The sequence below is a fragment of the Pipra filicauda genome, unplaced genomic scaffold (assembly GCF_003945595.2).
Source record: "Pipra filicauda isolate LSUMZ 115617 unplaced genomic scaffold, ASM394559v2 scaffold172_size1731463_pilon, whole genome shotgun sequence".
In the NCBI taxonomy this organism is placed as follows: domain Eukaryota; kingdom Metazoa; phylum Chordata; class Aves; order Passeriformes; family Pipridae; genus Pipra; species Pipra filicauda.
Window position 1 is genome coordinate 608,623 of NW_024104240.1, and position 18,651 is coordinate 627,273.

The window sequence follows — 18,651 nt, forward strand, 5'->3', positions numbered from 1 at the left end:
CACTGATCTGCTTGGACCCAGGAGAGAACCGAGTGTGTCAGAGTGAGCTCTCTGGGAGAGACAGAGCTCTCAGATCTAACAGATGTGAGCTGGTGAGAGGAGGGGACACATCACTCCCGTTCCACTTCTGGGTCCTGGGGACAGGCACAGCAGCCTCACGTGTGCTGGGACCCCACCACCACATCACAGAGTGATGGACAGTGGGCAGAGGGCAGACAGGACACAGTGGGCAGGCAGAGCTCATGGTCTCATCACGAGCCCCATGCTCCTTCCCCACTGATTGCCAGCACTGCCAATTATTAGACAATGTGAAAACCCTTTCCATGCCCTACAGGAGCAGGATTCATTTGCTCAAATCCATACTCATAGTATCAGCAGCAGGATCCCTCCGTAACTGGAGGAGAGAAAACTGCCCTCAGTGTCAGGGGACAATCCCTGCCAGATCAGGACCCACCACATCCCCTGAGCTTCACAGGGAATCCAGCAAAAAGACAAAATCCGTCCAAGACAGCCTCATTCCATAATTTTCTTCTGGTTCGGTGCCCTATCTTGTAATTCCCTGATAAGTATTCCCTAAGACATAAGTCATACAAGTGAGGAGTCCTGGAAGAACAAGAACCAATTTGGAGAGACTCTCCGGGTTCATTTCCTGCGTAAACACCTTCAGGGCAAAGTCAGGGTGGTGCCAGAGTCATTCCCAAGCAGGGGCACTGGTAGTAAGAGAATATGTAAGAGAGAAGGGGGCTGAGAGAGATCATAACGTAATGACCGGGCCCAGGGGATGAGAATTACAGGGTAATTGGGCAGCAGCTCATTGCTGTGTAAATGCTCGGTTATTTCTGTTCCATAAACCACAATCCAGGTTACATGGTAATTACTTTGAGGTTCATTAAGTGTTATTATACAGTAATCTCCAGGAGCCAGTAATTACTCTCATGTTCCAAGGTATCTACCTCTTAAAACTCGGTGATGCAGGTAGGGAGCAGTCAGACTTCAGGGAATTGGTAAGTGGGATGGCCAGGACAGGGTCAAATGTTACTGTGACAGCTGGAATTGCCTTCCAAGGAGAGCACTGGGAATGCTAGAGGAGAAGTGCTGCACATCCAAAGCCCAGTCAGTCTCCATGGGCCATCAGCAGGATTGGTGCCTTCAGAGGGCTGCTCTCAGGTTGCCAGCAGTGCCCCATAGCTCAAATAAATCCTTTTCCTGAGGTGAAACCCGTTCTTGGAGAACAAATACAGCCCATGAGGTTTCATTCAGACTCAGATGTCTCTTCTGGTTGCCAGGTCAGGGCAGGTAAACTCTACACTTGTCATATATTATATTTTACTAATTTTACTATATGGCAAATAAGACTTAATGCTCAACAGTGTCAGTACCTCCTGCACATCCCTTCCAGCTTTGGCTCACAGACTCCAATGTGGGGTTGACCCCAACCATCAGAAGGAGACCTGTCTTCCCACAGCCCACTCCTCCCACTATTCCCAGTCACAGCATGTCCCAGGGGCAGGGAGATCCAGTCGTGTCCCCAGGACAAACACGGAGGGAATAGTCTCCTGATCCCCCCTGCACCACAGGGAGGGGGGGCCCAGAGAAGCCCTTTATGGGGCTCACACAGCTGAAGTTGCTGTTGTGTTTCTTGTCCTTCAGAGAATCCCACTTTGACCTGGAAAGGCGTGAAAAATTACTCAGAGCCAAAGCCCCCGGGGGTGAGCTCCTGGCAGAAGGGGACAGGGCACTTTGGAGACATGAAGCAGCAGCACTGCCCCATGCTGGGCATAGGGGGGACGTGGGGGAAAAGAGTCCCAGCTGCAGCAGCCATGGCTTGGACTGACTTTTACCTGACAGGCAGAGAATATTCCTGCTGCAGGAACGTGAGATTGCTTTTCCAGGCAGTGGCTGGATCAGCACAGTAGGAAAAACCTGTCTCTCATGCTTAAGGCCCAAGTTTCCGTGGCTTCACAGCACAGACACACACGGTTGAGTTCCTGCAGCAGCATCAATGAATGTTTTTCCCTTCTGTGTCTTTCAGGGATCTAAACTACAATGAGCTGCTGGAATTCCCCGGGGCTATCAGGACACTGGGCCGACTGCAGGAGCTGTGAGATTTCCTATTTATTCCTTTTCAAAACTATTCCCCAGTGGAGGGTGACCAATAAAGCATCATGCGTGCTCTGACTTGAGGACAGCACTCAGTCCAAGCTTTTCTTTTCCTTCACAGCCCTCTCCACCATGCACATCAAAGCAGTTTATCCCCTTGATTTCCATCAGCTCTGATCACATCCCCATCAGCCTTCACACCATGACTGGTGGAGGAGAGTGGGAGATCCCTGTCATCCTTGGAGCAGGTTCCTCCTGCAGCTCTTTGCTCTCCTCTGGCATCTGAGGACTCAAATTCCATCTATTCTCTGGCTACTTCTGATGTCCATTCCCCAGCTTGGGACCACAAACTGGAGTTATCAGTGTTATTGTGAGGGCAAATCTTCTGCAGGCCCTGTATCACCTTCTCTGATGTGCAGAAACTGTTTTAACTCCCTTAGGATGAATTTATAACAGGGAATTACAAAAGTTTATGACCTTTTTAGTGGATGGCTCTCCCTCCTCTAACTGGTCAGCCTGGGAGACACTGAAAACGAGAAAACATTCCAAAACATGAAGGTAGAAGCCCCAAGGTGGGGTCAAGTTGATGTGGATCCACAGCTCCTGCATCACACTGGTGCCAGGCGGGGGTGGGACAAAAGCAGCTGCTGTTATGTTTCTGGGACTCTTGGAGTAAAAATCTGACACTACTTTTTTCTTTACTGGAAGAATTCTCACAAGATTTCCCTGTTCAGCCCAGATATCATCGTTATTCTCACCTTTAAAATGAGATAAGGTCCCTAATCCACTTTGAGAGAGCTTTTGAAATGGCCACCACTAAAGAAGAGGCGAATTTCAAACAGTCATCAACTATTCACCTACTCAGACTCCTGTGTTATTAAACAAGCTGGGCATCACCCAGAGCCTGGTCTTAGCCCCTGACACAGACACCTGTGGCTGCCTTTGGTATACAGGAGGTCACACTGTGCCCCCAGAGCTGTCTTCCCCTGCAAAAGTTTGCTGATAGCAATGTTCTCCAGCTTAACCAAAAATATCCCAGCTAGAGCTACAAATCCTTTGAAGTCACCAGGGCTGATAATTCCTGCTGCACTCTGGTTGGCAGCTGTGGAGCTGCAGTGGAGACCATCCATAAAAATTAGCATTCCTGGGGGGTAGAAAATTTTGTACTTGGTTTGCTCCTGTTTCCTGACCTGTAAAGTGTTAAACCCTAAGTCTTGGTATCCTTGCTGGGTTCTGTGGAGTCACATATGGAGCACCCAGCTATAAGCAGAGTAAATGTGGCTTTGTCCTGCCAAACCACAGACCTTGTTCACCTGCTGGGATGATGCTACAGCTGGGACAGAGCCTACACCTTCTGCTTTGTGTGTTTTTTTTTGAAGGCTCTCTGGCTTTAAAAGTGTTGAGGAAAGAAGGTTAATTTAAGTAATTAATAACAAGATATTTTTTCTCCCACCAGCGGTTTTCATAACAACAACATCAAAGCTATTCCAGAGAACGCATTTGTTGGGAATCCCCTCCTCCAAACAATGTAAGAAAATTAAATAATGTTTCCTACATCTTTATATTACCCAGAAAGGGGCATTTCCTGATGTCTTTGGTTGGGATTTCTGACAGTGGTCAGCATGACCACAATCTGACATTTGTTATCCATGGGGCAGCACAAGCTGAAATAGCTCCTTCTCAGCTACACCCCAGGTTATTGTGTGAGTTCTCCTTTCCCTGCAGCTGAACTTTGCTGCAGCAATGAAGGAACAAAATATGGGTGCTCTGCATGGAAACCTTCTAAGCCCTGGAGGACCTGCAGGTGTTTATTCCTTGTGTTTAGAAAAGCTGCTGGCCAGCTACAGCAGCAACTACACGTGTCAGGGAGCTGGGACACCAGATCACTGTGTGTCTGCCCAGACCTGTGGACACAAAGTTCTGCAGATACATACACCCAGCTGCCAGCTCGTTTCCCTTCTGGCCCAGACACAGGTAGAGATTTTTGGGTAATTCTTCTCTGAACCACATGGATACTGGAAATTATGGCAAGTGACAAAAGCTCTGCTTGTCCAATCTGGACTTAAATTACAGAAATAACAACACCTGGAAAGAAAGCCATGGTGACACTGGGTGGAAATACTCACTGCTCCACTCAAAACAACCAGCCTCATCCCCATCTCCCTTGGGCACATCCCCAGAGTAACAATGGGGGCACATACATCCAGAATATTCATCTCTCCATTGGATCTGCCCATCTAAAGTCTTTCTCAGTCAGTGGGGGGAAGTGTTTCTTGTAGGAGGTGACTCAAAAACCTGTTGGGTACAAGGAGAGCTCACTTCTCTCCAGTGACTGTGACAAGTAGGGAAGGTGCTGGTGCTGTGGGTATGTGTGGTGAGAAGAGGTGTCCTCCAGTGCAAGGTGTTTTCCAGCAGGGTCAAAGGAGGGCTTTACATCTTTCTAGCCTGCCTGGTTCAGCAGAACCCCAAAGGGCTCAATCAGAGAAGCAGGAGACCTCAACTGTACCAATGTCCAGCCAAAACAGGCTAGTGGGAGAGCCTGGGGTTGTCTGGGAACAAGGCTACCTCACAGCACCTCCTGCATAGCTTACTGCTGGTAGCTTCGAGGTTCTTGACCTGTAATAGCATCTCTCTTTGTGTGCAGCAGACTCTGACTGGTTCCTCTTTCCCATTGCAGCCATTTTTATGACAATCCCATCCAGTTTGTTGGACAGTCTGCTTTCCAGTACTTGCCAAAGCTCCACACTCTGTAAGTTCACCAAGCACATCTTCAAAGCTGTAACACATCCAAGCTCCAACCTTGTTGGATTGGGCATCTTTGGGGCCTCCTCCCTTCCTGTTCTCAAGAGCCTCTGTGTCAATAAAGGACCATGAAGCCACTCTGTTGGCCAGCCCCAAAGGTGATGATCCAAGGAGTAGACACTGCAGAAGTTTTCTTCTGAGGAAGAATAAATTTGAAAAGGGTATTTTGGAAGCAGAAATTAATTCCTCCTGCCCACCCAGCTGACAGGCACTGGAGCTTTCTAAGGTCTCCACAGGTGCCTCAGGACCAGCAAAGACCTCACACACAAGTACCACAACTTCTGCTACTGTTGTGTAGTTTCCCAAACAGAAGGACACTGAATGCATCTGCCTTCATCCACAAGACAGAGAAGTGGAGGAACACTGGGCAGCCAGCAGTGACAGAGCTTCCTTCACATGTTTGACCTTAAGCCTGATCTGGGGCCACCACCATGGGATGGGCACCACCTGGACCAAAACAATTGCTCCACGTTGGCTTTTCAGCCAACCTGTTGTGGCACAGCACTAAATACTGAGGCAGAGGCAACCTCAACATCTCTATTTATAAACCTCACCCAGCCTCTCGCTGCAGGAACACTCACACACGCAGGCAAATAAAATAAATCATTCAAATAGCCCTGCATTCTTTAGATCCAAATGCACAGGCTCGGGGAGGGTTGGGTGGGATGCCCTGCTTACATTCCCCATAGTAATTGTTTGAGGGTTTTTTTTTATTTAATTTGGGTAGAGATCGTGCCAAGAATGTCAGTGGCTGGGAGAGGCTCTGAGCCTGCCAAGTCTCCTTGCACAGAAGTGCCCAGCTCCATCTCACTGCGCCTGCACTGCGCGAGGCGGCTGCTCCGGGGACTGCTCCCTGCCTCTGCAGGGACACTCTGGGGCTGGGCCTCCAATTGCCACGTCTGGGTGTGAGGAAGCCAGATTTGCTGCCGTGGCTGATGGGTCTGGCACCTTGGGCAGCTGCATTTGCCTCCAGGTCCTCTGCCCACCTCACTTCCCCTGCATTTCTCTGCAGGTCACTCAATGGTGCAACGGACATCAGAGAGTTCCCGGACCTTAAAGGCACCACCAGCCTAGAAGTTTTGTGAGTGGCACCTCTCTCCCTTTTACCCTGCTAGCTGTGCTCTTCCTCCTTCAAGGCGGTCCAGGCTGTTTCAGTGAGGACAACTTTCACAGTGCTGTGCAGTATTCAGCTCTGCCTCTCCCTGGTCACTCACCCTTCTGCTTCGTTTCACCCCTGTGGCTCCTGAACGCAGCTTTCCTCTCCGTGAGTTGCTCTCTCAGTACTCTTGAGTGTGCTCCAATCTTTTTTTTGTTGGTTTTTTTTTTCTTCCTTCCCTCCTGCACCTGTGAAGGAATGAGCCTCTGAGGGCAGTGCTTCAGCATGGTCTGCTGAGACCCAGTGTCTCTGCCCATACTGGGGCCAGCACTGCAGAGCAGGGCAGGAAATATGTGCCACCCAAGCTGGGGCTCCTGCAACCCTTCTGGTCCCCTCCTTACCCCATCAAGCTCTGGAGAGCAGGGACTCGGAGGACACTTGGAGGCCCCTCCCTAGGGCACTGGTCCCCACACAGTGCCCAAAATGGGAGCACCCCAGCCCAGGGTGTGACCTGGCCATGCCTTGTCTCAGGGACACAGGGACACACCATCCATCCCCTACACACAGGTTTCTGAGGCAGTCCTGGCTCCAGGCAGATCACCACTCTGGACAGTGGGGAACTGGGATGGCAGAGCGTGCCGCAGAGGGCACTGCCATCTACCCTCAACACAGCCAAGGACAGCTGTTAATTCAGTATTCAACAGTGTCCCAGAACTTCCTAGAGGCACATTCACCTTTGCCAGGTCCAGCAGCAGGACCTGTTTCCAAAACTGCCAGCCAGTTTTTTATCCTCTCCAGGCCTTTCATTGCCCCATTGATATTGTCTCTCCTGCCACTATTTGAGACTGGTAGCTGGGCTTGTGGGTCACAGAGTCTGTGTGCTGGCTCTCAGCAACACCATTTCTTCTCTCTCCTCCACCCCTCTAGGACCTTGACCCGGGCAGGCATCCATTTCCTTCCCAGAGGGATGTGCCAGCAGCTGCCCAGCCTCCGAATCCTGTGAGTGTCTCTGTTCTGCCTGGTCCTTAGAAAAATGCTGTCAGGAACTGGTCTAGATCAGGGAGAGGACAATTTATGAAAGACCACCCTGTGGTTCTTGTTCCCATTATCTTTTCCATGCAGAAATCACCACCTTCTTAGGCACTACCTTGAGCTCGTTCTTGTTCTTGAACTTGCTGCTTCATCCCAGCATGATGCTCTGGTCCCAGGGCTGCAATCAGGCACATCCTCCTTGTTCTGCACCAGTGAGGACTGTCTGCCCCATGCAAGGAGGGTAGAGAGGGTGCAAAGGGAGGTGGGTAAGAATGGCTACAGCATTTCAGAGCTCCCAGCTATGCCGAAGCTCTTAGCCCCAAACCCAGCGGGACATCACATTTACACAACCCACTGCCCCAGCACTGGCTTATTGCAGTTGGAGCTCCAGCAAGTGCCATCATCTGGAGGAAGGATCCTGTTCACATCCAGTGAGGGATCAGGTCTGACCTGATAGAGACCTGGAAGGCCAGAAGGTCATATCTCCTCACATGGTGCAGCAGAGCCTGATCAGGGTTTTGCTCAGAGATTCCACGTGTCCTTAGCTCTGCCTGCTTAGCTGGGCACTGAATGATGCTGAGAGGAGGGTGTGCTTTCTTCTTTAACTTGGTACACGATACAATCAACATCTCAGAAAGATTGTGATGTGATTCCCAGGAATCACACCCCTGGTTCCTGAGATCCCCAACTTTGCAGTCAAAGACATCCTCAGGAAATGAGTCATGAGCCAGATTTATACAAGTTTGCAGCCTTAGGGCAACAGGAGGTTTGCCTTTCATGAGTCTTTATACAAGCAAGCTGAAAAAAAAACAAGTTTGTTCCAGGAAAGCAACAGGAGTGAATTCTTGATCACAGAAACTGGAAACAAGAGTGAAACGTAAAAATAAAAGAACACAATTTGTAACTTAGGAGATTACAGCCTTTTGGCTCCAGCTGTCCTTGTAGGGAAGATCTCTCAGCTTTAGACACCTGGACCAATTCAGTGGATAACTTGCCACAAAAGCACAGCCTTTGGACTGGCCCAGGCTGTTTAGTCCCAAACCTCTGTTTATGTTTGCAAGTTATCAGACTGTAAACCCTCACAGCAGAGCCTGTTCTTTGTGGCTGCCTGCTCCATGTGGGAGAGTTTTATTGGGACACCCCACCTTGTTCCTTGTTCCTCTTCCCTAGTGAACTTTCCTGACGTTAATTGCATTGCTTTCAGAGTTTGGAGAGAGAGCAGGTGGGCCAATGTTTGTGCGTGTTTACATCTCTCTTGCCCTTGAAATGTGTTGGTCTCCTGTCCCCACGGACCCAGTGGTGCTGTGCCAGCCCCTTGACAGTCCATCAGGTTGACATTACGACTGTGACACATCTGGTCACAGACAACACAGTTTATGCTGCATTTCTGCCCTCCCACCATGGTGTGGATTCTCTGCAGAGATCCTGCGTGGGGGCTCCAGGAGCAGGGGCAGAGGGTGGGCACTGAACCCAGCAAGCACAGGCTGATGACCTCTGTCATCAGCCCAACACCATCCTGCTGCTTTCATCCAGAGCTTCTGCTCAGGGCACAGATTTCAGAGAATCATGGAATATCCTGAGCCGGAAGGAACCGACAAGGATTACGGAGTCCAACTCCTGGCCCTGCACAGGACACTCCAACAATCCCACCCTGTGCCTCAGAGCATTGTCCAAACACTCTTTGAGCTCTGGAGGATTTGTCTTTCTTATCAAGCAGAAATAGGTGAAACTCCCCTGAGCAGAGCTGAAGTCCCTCGATGCCATCAGCACCTCCATCCTGGTGTGTCCCCAACAGAGCCTCAGTGACTGAGGCTGCTCTGCTCGTAGATACTGGGCTTCATCTGGTTACCCTCACTCTGGAGGAACCCGAAAATAACTCCTGGGGCTGGTTCTCCCCCCAGCACTGTTAGCTAAGCCACAGCCCTGTCAAGCCTAATGTATTGACACAGGGACCAGGGAAAAGTGACTGATGCTAAGGCTCTTTCTTCACACCAGGTGAAGCCTCCAGAGCCAAGCACAAACCTTTTGTTTGCTTTTCCCTCCCTCCTCCTCTCCACCATGGAAAACTGCTGGTGAGGGGGTTGGCAAAAAAAAAAAAAAATAATTGAAATATTTTAGCAGCAACTTATTGGCAGAAAGATGGAAATCAAGTTTGGAAAGTCGGCAGAGAAGCCACATACAAAACTTTACCCTGGGGCAAATTTCCCTTGAACAACCACAAATCCAGTCTCTGCTGGTGGGGGAAAGAGCTGGGTTTAAACATTATTCCTTGCCCAGCCTGTTTCAGCTTCAATAAATTCTCATTAAGTTATGTCAGGATGGGTTTTCCTCTGACTATCAAGTCACTCTACTCTGGATGCTGACGTGACACTTGTCCATGAACCAGTGGGAGAGGAGTTTGCTGGGAACTACTTTCAACTGACAGCATTTAAAAGAATAGGGACCAAGGGACCAGACGTTTTCACAGTCTGTAATGTCCTGAATCAAATCCCTGCCAATGCCACAACCCCTTCCATAGCCTTGGGAGAAAGCCAGGAAAGGTTGAACGGGGAGCAGACAGTTGGTTTGGATGCCAGGAGGGAGCTGAGCAGCTGGCTGGCCAAAACCTCCCTGGCTCTGCAGGCACATCTGCAGCTTCTGTGAGCTCCCATCCACAGCAGCAGGGCAGGAGCTCTGGCACAAATCTCTCTCTCCTTCGCCCACAGAAAGCGGGGCTGTGCATGGCAGAAGGTGGCACAGTTGGGTCTCACAGCTGACTTGGGGCTGGGGAGGACAAGCCCACCCCGGCTGTACAGGTGGCTCCATCCGTCCACAGCCTGGGCTGGAGGGAGCTGGGCTGGGGCTGGAGGAGTGGGGAAACCACGGGGCAACCCTTACCTTGCCCAGAGACACTCAGAGCCAGCACCAGGTGTGTGCAGAGTGGAGATCCCCCTCACCTGGGGTTGCCCAAAAGTGGAGATCCCCCTCACCTGGGGTTGCCCAAAAGTGGAGATCCCCCTCACCTGGGGTTGCCCAAAAGTGGAGATTCCCCTCACCTGGGGTTACAGTGCTCTGCAGCTGTGCAGAATGAAGTGAAGTCATCCTACCCTCCAACAGTACCTGCTTTGGGAGGGCTCAGGGGCACTGGCTTTTGATTCCTAACATTCCTGTCCTGTCCTTCCCCTGCAGAGAGCTGTCACACAACCAAATTGAAGAGCTGCCCAGTTTCCACCAGTGCCAGCGGCTGGAGGAGCTGTGAGTACAGAGATGTCCTCGCTTGCACCATGCTCTGGGGCAAAAGGGCTGCTTTGAGGAGAGAGGCAGTTCCCACACACAAAAATCAACCTTCACTAAGCACTGGGAAAGCTGGGCATTATAACTCACTGTTTGGACTGCAAACAGACCAGAGCTCCACTCTTTGCCCCTGTGCAAATACAGAATAAAATGTGTTCCCTGTGTACAGGAGCTTAATTCACCCAGGTCCTTTCACAGGTCCCAGCCACAGCAAACAGAAGAAGGATGAGACAGCGCAGAATTCACTTCACTGACTTCAGTCCCACTAAGAGCTAATCAAGAATGGGGTTTATCTCTACCATAAATATCTTCTGCAACCCGGAAAAATAGATGTATGGGAGCAGAATCTCCATTTAAAAAAAAACGCAGGAGAGATTGACCCTGCAGCACCTCAGCCTGGATGGCCAGACCAGCTCATCCAGCCTTAGCAAACTGGACATTAGGGCACTGTGTGAAATCACATGAAAATGAGAGTTACACAGACCCTGCTGCCTTTTATGGGAGCTGTGAGGACAGAGATAGAGCTGGACATATTTTTATCTAAAGTACCCCCAGGAAAACGTTTGGAAAAAAATAGGAAGTCCAACAAAAAAAAAGACAAATGTTCAGAATTCCAAACCTGTAGTTTCATGCATTCTGCTAAAATTTCTTCTTACAAAACGTTACAATATGCCAAATTCAGACTTTACAATAATATAAAAATCACAATAAATCTCTTTCAGGCTACTGAACTCAGAAGGATTATGCTTTAAATTAATATTTTCTTGAAAATTAGTATTCGGTCCCTTAACCCCGAAATTATTGTCCTGTAAGCCCCACTCCCATCAGGCATCAACATTCCCACTGGTAAATACGTTGGAAACAAGTCTGATGGTGCGTGGTGGTACAGCCTGGCACATAAACAACTCAGGTGTGCCTTTGCTCTGCTGCAACTGCCAGTGTGCAGGTTTTTACCTGCACCACACAGGCGATCCCTCACAGCTTAACATCCCTAAATTATTTTTCTCTACCTTGTTCCAGTACCCCTTCTGTCCAAACTCCACCTCTCCCACTCAGTCACCCCCAAATTTGTGCCCAGAGCTTCCAGTGGCCCCCAGCTGAAATCTTAGCTAGAGGTAGGAGCGATGCCAACCTGGCTGCCTGGGGCACCAAGGGACCAGCAGCAGAGCAGGTAGGAGAGCCTCAAGTGCCCACCTTTGGAACAGGAACATGTGGCCAAATACCAGCTGAGATATTACAGCCACCATATGCAGGTCCCTGCGTGAGATAAGTCAAGGTTATTTCTGAGTCTAAAGGCAAGTTAACCACCCAAAAAATGCCCAGGGGAGCTGCTGTAGGTAGAGCACTAGGCAGTGGCCATCTCCCCTTGTAGAAGATCACAGATGGGGACACTAATTCCACAGGTCTGGGAATTCATAATAGGCATCTTGTAGGATTATTCATCATTGTTCCACACTAGAGAAAACTGAAACACTGAGTGTTTCCCATGGGGTGCGTGGTTGGAGATGTCTCTTGGGGATGTGGGAAGTGTGTAGGTCAGTCAGCAAAGTCTGCGTGAGCCCCCACCCTGCTCCTTCCTCTTCCCCAGGGGGTGCAGGAGGCTGCTGGAAAGGAGATGTGAAGGGGTAAGGTACTTCATGTCTAGTTGTGGATGGTGGGTTCAACAAGACATTGGGATTTTTCTTCATGCAACACTGAGATGCCTTCAGCCCTCAAACCCCCTTCACCCTCACAAAGGCAAAGGGCAGCACCACGTGGTCCTTCCTGAAGGGTCACACAGAGCTCGTTGCTGTTCCCTGGCTCCAAGCTCTCCACTTTTGCTCTGGATGAAGCAGTTTGCAGCCTTAGGGCAGAGCAGAGTGGGAAGCCAGCATGTCTTTGGTGATAACAGGGCACCTTTAAACACTGCATATCAACAGTGCTTTGCTGAGCCATAATGGCATCAAAAGCAGAGGCTGCCTGAGCCCTGGAGCTGCCTGTATGAGAGAATGGCTCTGAGATGTTTTGCTACTCATCCCATTTAACTCTTAAAGTAAGAGTAGGTCTCCTAAGTGCAAATAACAACTTCCACTGTGACAATCTGCATCTGCTGCACTGGGACAAAGATCCCTACAAAGCAGGAACGCTGCCTTCAGCTGTCTTCTCAAACCACTTTCTGTTTTTCCAGTGGTCTCCAGCACAACAGGATCCACGAGATCAGAGCAGACACCTTTGTGCAGCTGATGGCCCTGCGCTCCATGCAAGTATTGTCTGGCAGGGGACTGGCTGGAGTCTTGCCAGGGGAAGGGGAACCGTGAACCCCGTCAGGCTGCGGGGAGTTCCAACCCCGCTCCCTCTGCCTCTGCTGGGAGGCTTTGCTATGGAGTCCCTCTGCCGCTCCCCTTTAGAAAAGAAGAGGGCACAAACCACCCTTCTGGCTTCCCCTGTGCCTGCAGACCCTGCTGTACCTCCCCCCATTCCCTGCCCACACACGGCACAGCCCACATTGTGGACATGCCTCCTAAATTCAGCCAGGGACTCGTGTCAGGGATTTACCACGGTGTACCTGAGCTCCTGCCCCCCTTGCCATACACAGGCTGATCCTGGGCCATGCAGTCCTGGAACATCCATGCAGAGCATCCCGTTTGGTTTGAGACTTCTTCCCACAAGCTCATGTTTGACATACTAAGTGCACCCAAGCATGTGTCAGAGAGAGTGACCTCCTAAGTGCTTGGCACCTTTGACAGCTAGTAAGGCCCTGCAGGGCACTACTGTCCCTGTGACATCTGGAAAGAGCCTTAATGGTCTTTATTTGATGTTCTGTTAGGAAGTGAACTAAAATCACATGAAAGCTTTTCCCATGGTGCAGCAATCTGTGTGTCATTTAATAGCCCAGCATTCCGAGGATCCCGTGAGTGTCACATACACCGTGTTTACAACTGCACAGGAACACTTACATGTTATGTGTGACACTGCAGACATACATGGAAACACGAGCATTCTGCTGCCACCCTACAATCACACACTCACAGCTGAGTAGGCAAGGTCAGCCATGACTTTTGGGTATATTCTGGTCCCTGTGGGAAGGATTCATCTCACCCGACTTCCCACACATTTGAGCAGGTACCCCTGACTCCCCTAGAGCAGGAGAGATGAATATATGGTATGAGATTGCTCACATAGTCAGCCTTAGGAGAAGAAATGCATCCTGATATGCTGGTTCCTCTCCCTGATGACAGTCACTGGGATGGAAGCAGAGCTTATTGATGGCACTCAGTGAACCCAAACTTGGCAGGAGACATTCTAAAATCATCTTGGTTCACCTTCCACACACCCCTGGCCCTAACTGTGCTTGCTACACCCAGCACTGTGACTGTGTTGGGAATGGTCTGGCACTAAGGCATCACCTGTCTACTGCTCTGAGGTTTAGCATGTCAGCATAAAATCCCCAAATTTACAGAAAATGAACCCAGAAAGGAACCTTTCCCATTGGTCTCAGTGGAGGAGCTCCTGCAAGGCAAACTCTTGTGCTCTTGCAAACCCAAACATTCTTGTCTCCAGGGAGCTGCAATGGGACAGAACTTGCTGCTGACCAAGGGGCTACAAGATCCCACATTTGATCCCACTGAGCCCCTTGGCCAGGCTGGTGTCAGCAGCTTCACTGCCCTGCTCTGCTCCCTGTTTACTGGTGTGTCCTTGCCTTGCAGAGACCTGAGTTGGAATTACATCCAGTTTATTCACCCGGAGGCCTTTGTGACCCTGCACTCACTCACCAAGTTGTAAGTAGCAGGGATATTTCTTTCACAGTGGTCCATGGATGGGAGGTATCTGAGGACCTCAGACTGACTCCCTGGGCAAGCAGGACACCTGGGATTTAGATGCTGGAAGGCTGATGTGCTGGGGTGCATGTCTCAGCACTGATGTGGACAGACCAAATCCCAAGGTTTCCTATCAATACCAAAGGGATGATGAAGTGCAGGAGGGGCCATCTTTAAGCTGCTCTCACCCTGAACACTTAAACTTCCATTTCATGATGCTTTCATACCTGCTTTAGATGTCTTTAGGGAAGATCAGCATGATGGACTGTTTCAGCAAGAGTCACTGCAGACCATCTGCTCTGGCTCTGGAGGGTCCTCAGTCCTCAGCCCCTCACTAAGACTTTGGGTATTTTATGGGCTGGGATCTGCAGTCATACCCAAACTATCATGGAGTGTATGTGTACAGGGACGAAGATACCAGGCAGAGCTTTCAGCACGGGCACTAATCCCACCCTCTCATTCTCCCAGGGATTGCAATCTCAATCTGTTTATCTCCAGAGGTTTCTGGCTCCCATGCAGCACCCAGCCCCATCTCAGCATCACATTGAGGGAGCAATCGAGACAGGCAGCTGAGGGTTTGGCTGAGGTACCACTGGCAGCAGAACCCTGACCATGGTCTCCCTCTCTGCTTTCCCTTCACCAGGGACTTAACTGACAACCAGCTGGTCACGCTGCCTCTGGATGGCTTGGCTGGACTGACCCATCTGAAGCTCCAAGGCAACCCAGCTCTCTCTGAGCCCTTCACCAAGGAGAGCTTCCCCAAAATGAGGTACTTGGGGTGTTGGCTCTTTCACTTCTGGCACTCAGCACAGCCTGTATTTGCCTAAAGCACTCAGCTTCCTGCTCTTCTTGTCTCTCTCATGCTTTCTCCATCCTTCCAGGCCAATGGGTAGAGGAAGCTTCATCTGCTGCTAATGCATTTCATCTTTTAACAGCTTCCACAGGAGATTGGTGCTGTGCTCCCCAGCCCATCACCCCCACCCCAAACACACACACACACACACAGACACACACACACACAAACATGCAGCGAGCCCAGCTCAGGGCTCCTCTCAATGGAAAACATTCCCAGAAGCAGTCCTAGCTAATGACATCCAGGTTTCCTTCTGTAAACTCTGTTTGTGTGGCCGTGTCTTGTCTGCTATGGATTAATGAGGAGCCTGGAGGGGTCAAACTGAGCAAGATGAGGCTGTGAAAGGCTCAGAGCACAGTGCTGTGCTGCAGGCTCGGGCTCTCCTGACCCTCCTTTACAGGTGGGTCTCAGCCTGGCACCTGCCCTCAGGCTGAGGTGTCCGTGGTCCAAAGAACACAAATTCCCCTCAGGCAAAGTCATCTGTTCCTTGGGTCTCACGAGGAGTTCCCTTCAAGCCAAGTATGCATAAATTGATGCTTCCACTCATCCAGTATGAGTTCCCAAGGCTGGAGCTTCTCCAGTTTAGGCGCCTAGTGGTGGGACCATGAGCCACTGCACCAACACTGGGATTAATAGCTCAGGTCTGAGGAAAAGTATGGAGCTCTCACATCAGTCTACCTCAGCAGTGGTGTCTGAAGGGCTTTCTCTTCTGACTTTTTTGGCTCATCGTAGCTGGGATGTACTGCATGACTGGTTTCCAAATGGCAGGGGATTCCAGAAGCTTTTGGAGGGTTTTCTACACCCAAGATCATAGAATCACAGAATGATCTCGGTTGAAACAAAACATTAAAGCTCATCTCATTCCAACCCCCTCTAATGGGCAGGGACACCTTCCACTAGCCCAGGTTGCTCCAAGCCCTGTCCAACCTGGCCTTGGACACTTCCAAGGATGGGGCAGCCACAGCAACTCTGGGCAACCTCACCACCCTCACAGGAAAGAGTTTCTTCCCAATATCCCATCTAATCCTGCCCTCTGTTAGTGGGAAGCCATTCCCCCTTGTCCTGTCACTCCAGACCCTTGTCCCAAGTCCCTCTCCAGCTCTCTTGGAGCTCCTTTAGGCACTGGAAGGATCTTTAAGATCTCTCCAGAGCCTTCCCTTCTCCGGGTGAACACCCCCAGCTCTCCCAGCCTGTCTTTGGAGCAGAGGGGCTCCAGCCCTCGAAGCATCTCTGTGGCCTCTCCAGACCCACTCCAGCAGGCACTCCCTTGTGCAGGGTGGGTCAAGTTCAGCACTTCCAGGGTGTTTCTCCTCTAAACTAGTTCCATTGGCAGCTGTGGAGCTGGTTTGGATTTGTACCAGAGAAACTGAGCCTGCAGCAGTGGTTCATTGAACCGTGCCAGGCGATGGACCCGTTAACATTCCCTAAACTTTGGGGTACTGCCATTAAGTAGTCTTACTCTTGGGGTATATGTCTGGAGGAATCATCTGAGAACAATTCTTACCCTTCCTGGGAGGATCAGCACCTCCCTACCACCTTTCAATAATAGGCTCTAATTTGGAGCTTATAACAGGAAACAAGCTTGTATACAGAGTTTCCACAGCCTCATGGGGCTCAGGCAGAAATGTTTGGGAACATAAAACAAAAGCATATTTTTAGAATATAGAGTTTCACCATATTTACTGATCTTGTCAGAAGACCTTAATTGTCTGGAAAACCTGAGGTTCCTTTGCCTTCATCAGCAGTCTCCCTGACTTCCAGCAAAGCCAAAAATGCAGCTGCTGACAGACAGCCTGGTATTGTGTCCAGATGATGCTCAGCTGCTCTTGAATTAACCTTGTAATACATGCTATAATTAGCAACTAACAGTTTGACTCTCAAGTCGAAATCAGACATATTCAAACAACTTGTTTCACTTGAGAGACCCGAGAAATCCCTTCCTGAGCTGGCAGGAGGGAGCCACGCTCCTGGAACTGAAGTTTGAAGGTGTCTTTCTGACCCTCAACAACAAGCAAGGGGAACCTTGCTTTTGGGAAGCTTCTCACCTCGAAGGAAAGAAAGGATGCCCAGCAAAACATGGTCTTGCAGTAAAAATTGAAGACTGTACATGTCTTGGGAAAGAGGGGCTGATTTAGTCTGGGGAAAACTGCAGACAGGTTTTTAGGAATGGTATTCTCCACTTCAGTACTCCTGCTCAAACCAGCGAAAGTGGGGCAGGGCAGAGACACCACGGGGTGCCTTGGGCGCACACTCTGTCCCACGTGGAGTCCTTTGCCACAGCACAGACCCTCGCCAGTGTGAAGGTCACCAGACAGACCAGCCTTTGTCACATGTTGAACTGAGCGAAAAGGGCAAAGCAGTGGAGACTCAGGTTGTGGAGGGGACACAGCCTTAAGTTCTGCTCTCCCTCGTGCAGAGTCCTGGAGGTCCCATACGCCTACCAGTGCTGTGCCTATGGCAGCTGCAGCAGCTTCTTCAAGGTGTCCAGCCAGTGGGAGGGAGAAGACACGACTCCTGAGGAGGAGGATCCCCACAAGAGGACCACGGAATTGTTTCCAGGTCACGCCGATAATCACTGTGAGTAAAGTGGGCTGAGCAGTGATCAGTACCCAGGCAGGGCTGCGAGCTTGGATGCAGTCCTGCATCTGCAGGAGTGCTCCCACCACCAGCCACGGAGTGACACCTGCCCCAGGGAAGGCAGACTGAGCCTTCTCCAATGCAGGTGGCCAATTGCTGTGAATGGGCTTCAGCTGGTGACCCTGTAGGGGAAAAAAAGCTGATCTGGCACATCCAAACCCTCACAGGGTAACCAAAGGACCTGGCAGTCCCCCACAGCACAGACACATTTGCCAATTTGGCCTTGCTGGCTATGGAGGGAGGCTGCCCAAGGCACTGGAACGTGGCTGAGGCTACCTGGGGCAACTTCTGGGCTTGGTCGTCAGACTTTTGGGCAGTGTGGAGCCTTTGGCAGGACATCAGTATTTCTCTTTACAACATCTAGGGGAAGGGCTTCAGGATTAATCCAAGTAGTAGAATGAAGTCAAAGACCTGGAGTGTGCAGCTGGCTGGAGGTAGGGAGACCTGTGTATGTGCTACTTTTGGGCACATCCCCTGATGCTACAGCAAAGGTCTGGGTTAGGTATGACAGCAGGACACATTTGGGGAACACAGTGAGCTCAGTACAGGGGCTGGCTGAAGCAGGGCAGAAAGGCCTCCAGAGTTGAGCAGAACTTTCTGTCCAAGAGTCAGTTTATTCTGTGCTCCAAAGCTCAGTACTGCACAGACCTCCATGAAGCCAGTTCCAGGAGCCCAGCAAAGATCAGTGCAAGGCACACCTGCACTCACAGCCCCACAGCACAGCAGCAGCTCCAGCACAAAGCTGGTGTGATCCTGCTGCAAGGGAATCTCAGAATAACACGAAAAAAAGCACAAGCCCCTTTGCTTCCTTCCTCTGTAACTGCTGGAGAGTGGAAACAGCATTTCAGAACACAGCTTGGATGCTGCATTTGTTTATATGTTTGTGTAAATACAGTGGCTACAGTGCATTTCTGAGGTCTGAGAGGGCTGAGACCCTGGAGAGCCCCTGATTCACTGAGCACCCAGCCATAGCCAGGGGCTCTGCTGTCTCCTCCCACATCCTGAGCAGGCAGGACTGGATGTGGAGACAGATATTGATCCAGAGCTGTTGGACTCTGTGT

The 18,651-nt window shown here is 50.5% G+C and overlaps 1 protein-coding gene and 1 long non-coding RNA gene across 2 annotated transcripts in view; one reads left to right on the forward strand and one right to left on the reverse strand.

The window, feature by feature from the left end:
* LGR6 (leucine rich repeat containing G protein-coupled receptor 6) overlaps window positions 1-18,651 on the forward strand; it is a 133,953-nt gene that overhangs the window by 106,924 nt on the left and 8,378 nt on the right. The window contains exons 7-16 of the mRNA XM_027728880.2: window positions 2,033-2,101; window positions 3,557-3,628; window positions 4,778-4,849; window positions 5,915-5,983; window positions 6,926-6,997; window positions 10,199-10,264; window positions 12,471-12,542; window positions 13,990-14,061; window positions 14,744-14,869; window positions 17,370-17,530. Of these exons, the coding sequence (XP_027584681.1) occupies window positions 2,033-2,101; window positions 3,557-3,628; window positions 4,778-4,849; window positions 5,915-5,983; window positions 6,926-6,997; window positions 10,199-10,264; window positions 12,471-12,542; window positions 13,990-14,061; window positions 14,744-14,869; window positions 17,370-17,530 (851 nt within the window). The remainder of the gene's footprint in view (window positions 1-2,032; window positions 2,102-3,556; window positions 3,629-4,777; window positions 4,850-5,914; window positions 5,984-6,925; window positions 6,998-10,198; window positions 10,265-12,470; window positions 12,543-13,989; window positions 14,062-14,743; window positions 14,870-17,369; window positions 17,531-18,651) is intronic.
* Window positions 1-18,651, reverse strand: part of LOC120322946 — a 42,125-nt gene that overhangs the window by 1,102 nt on the left and 22,372 nt on the right. The gene's annotated exons all lie outside the window — the stretch shown is intronic.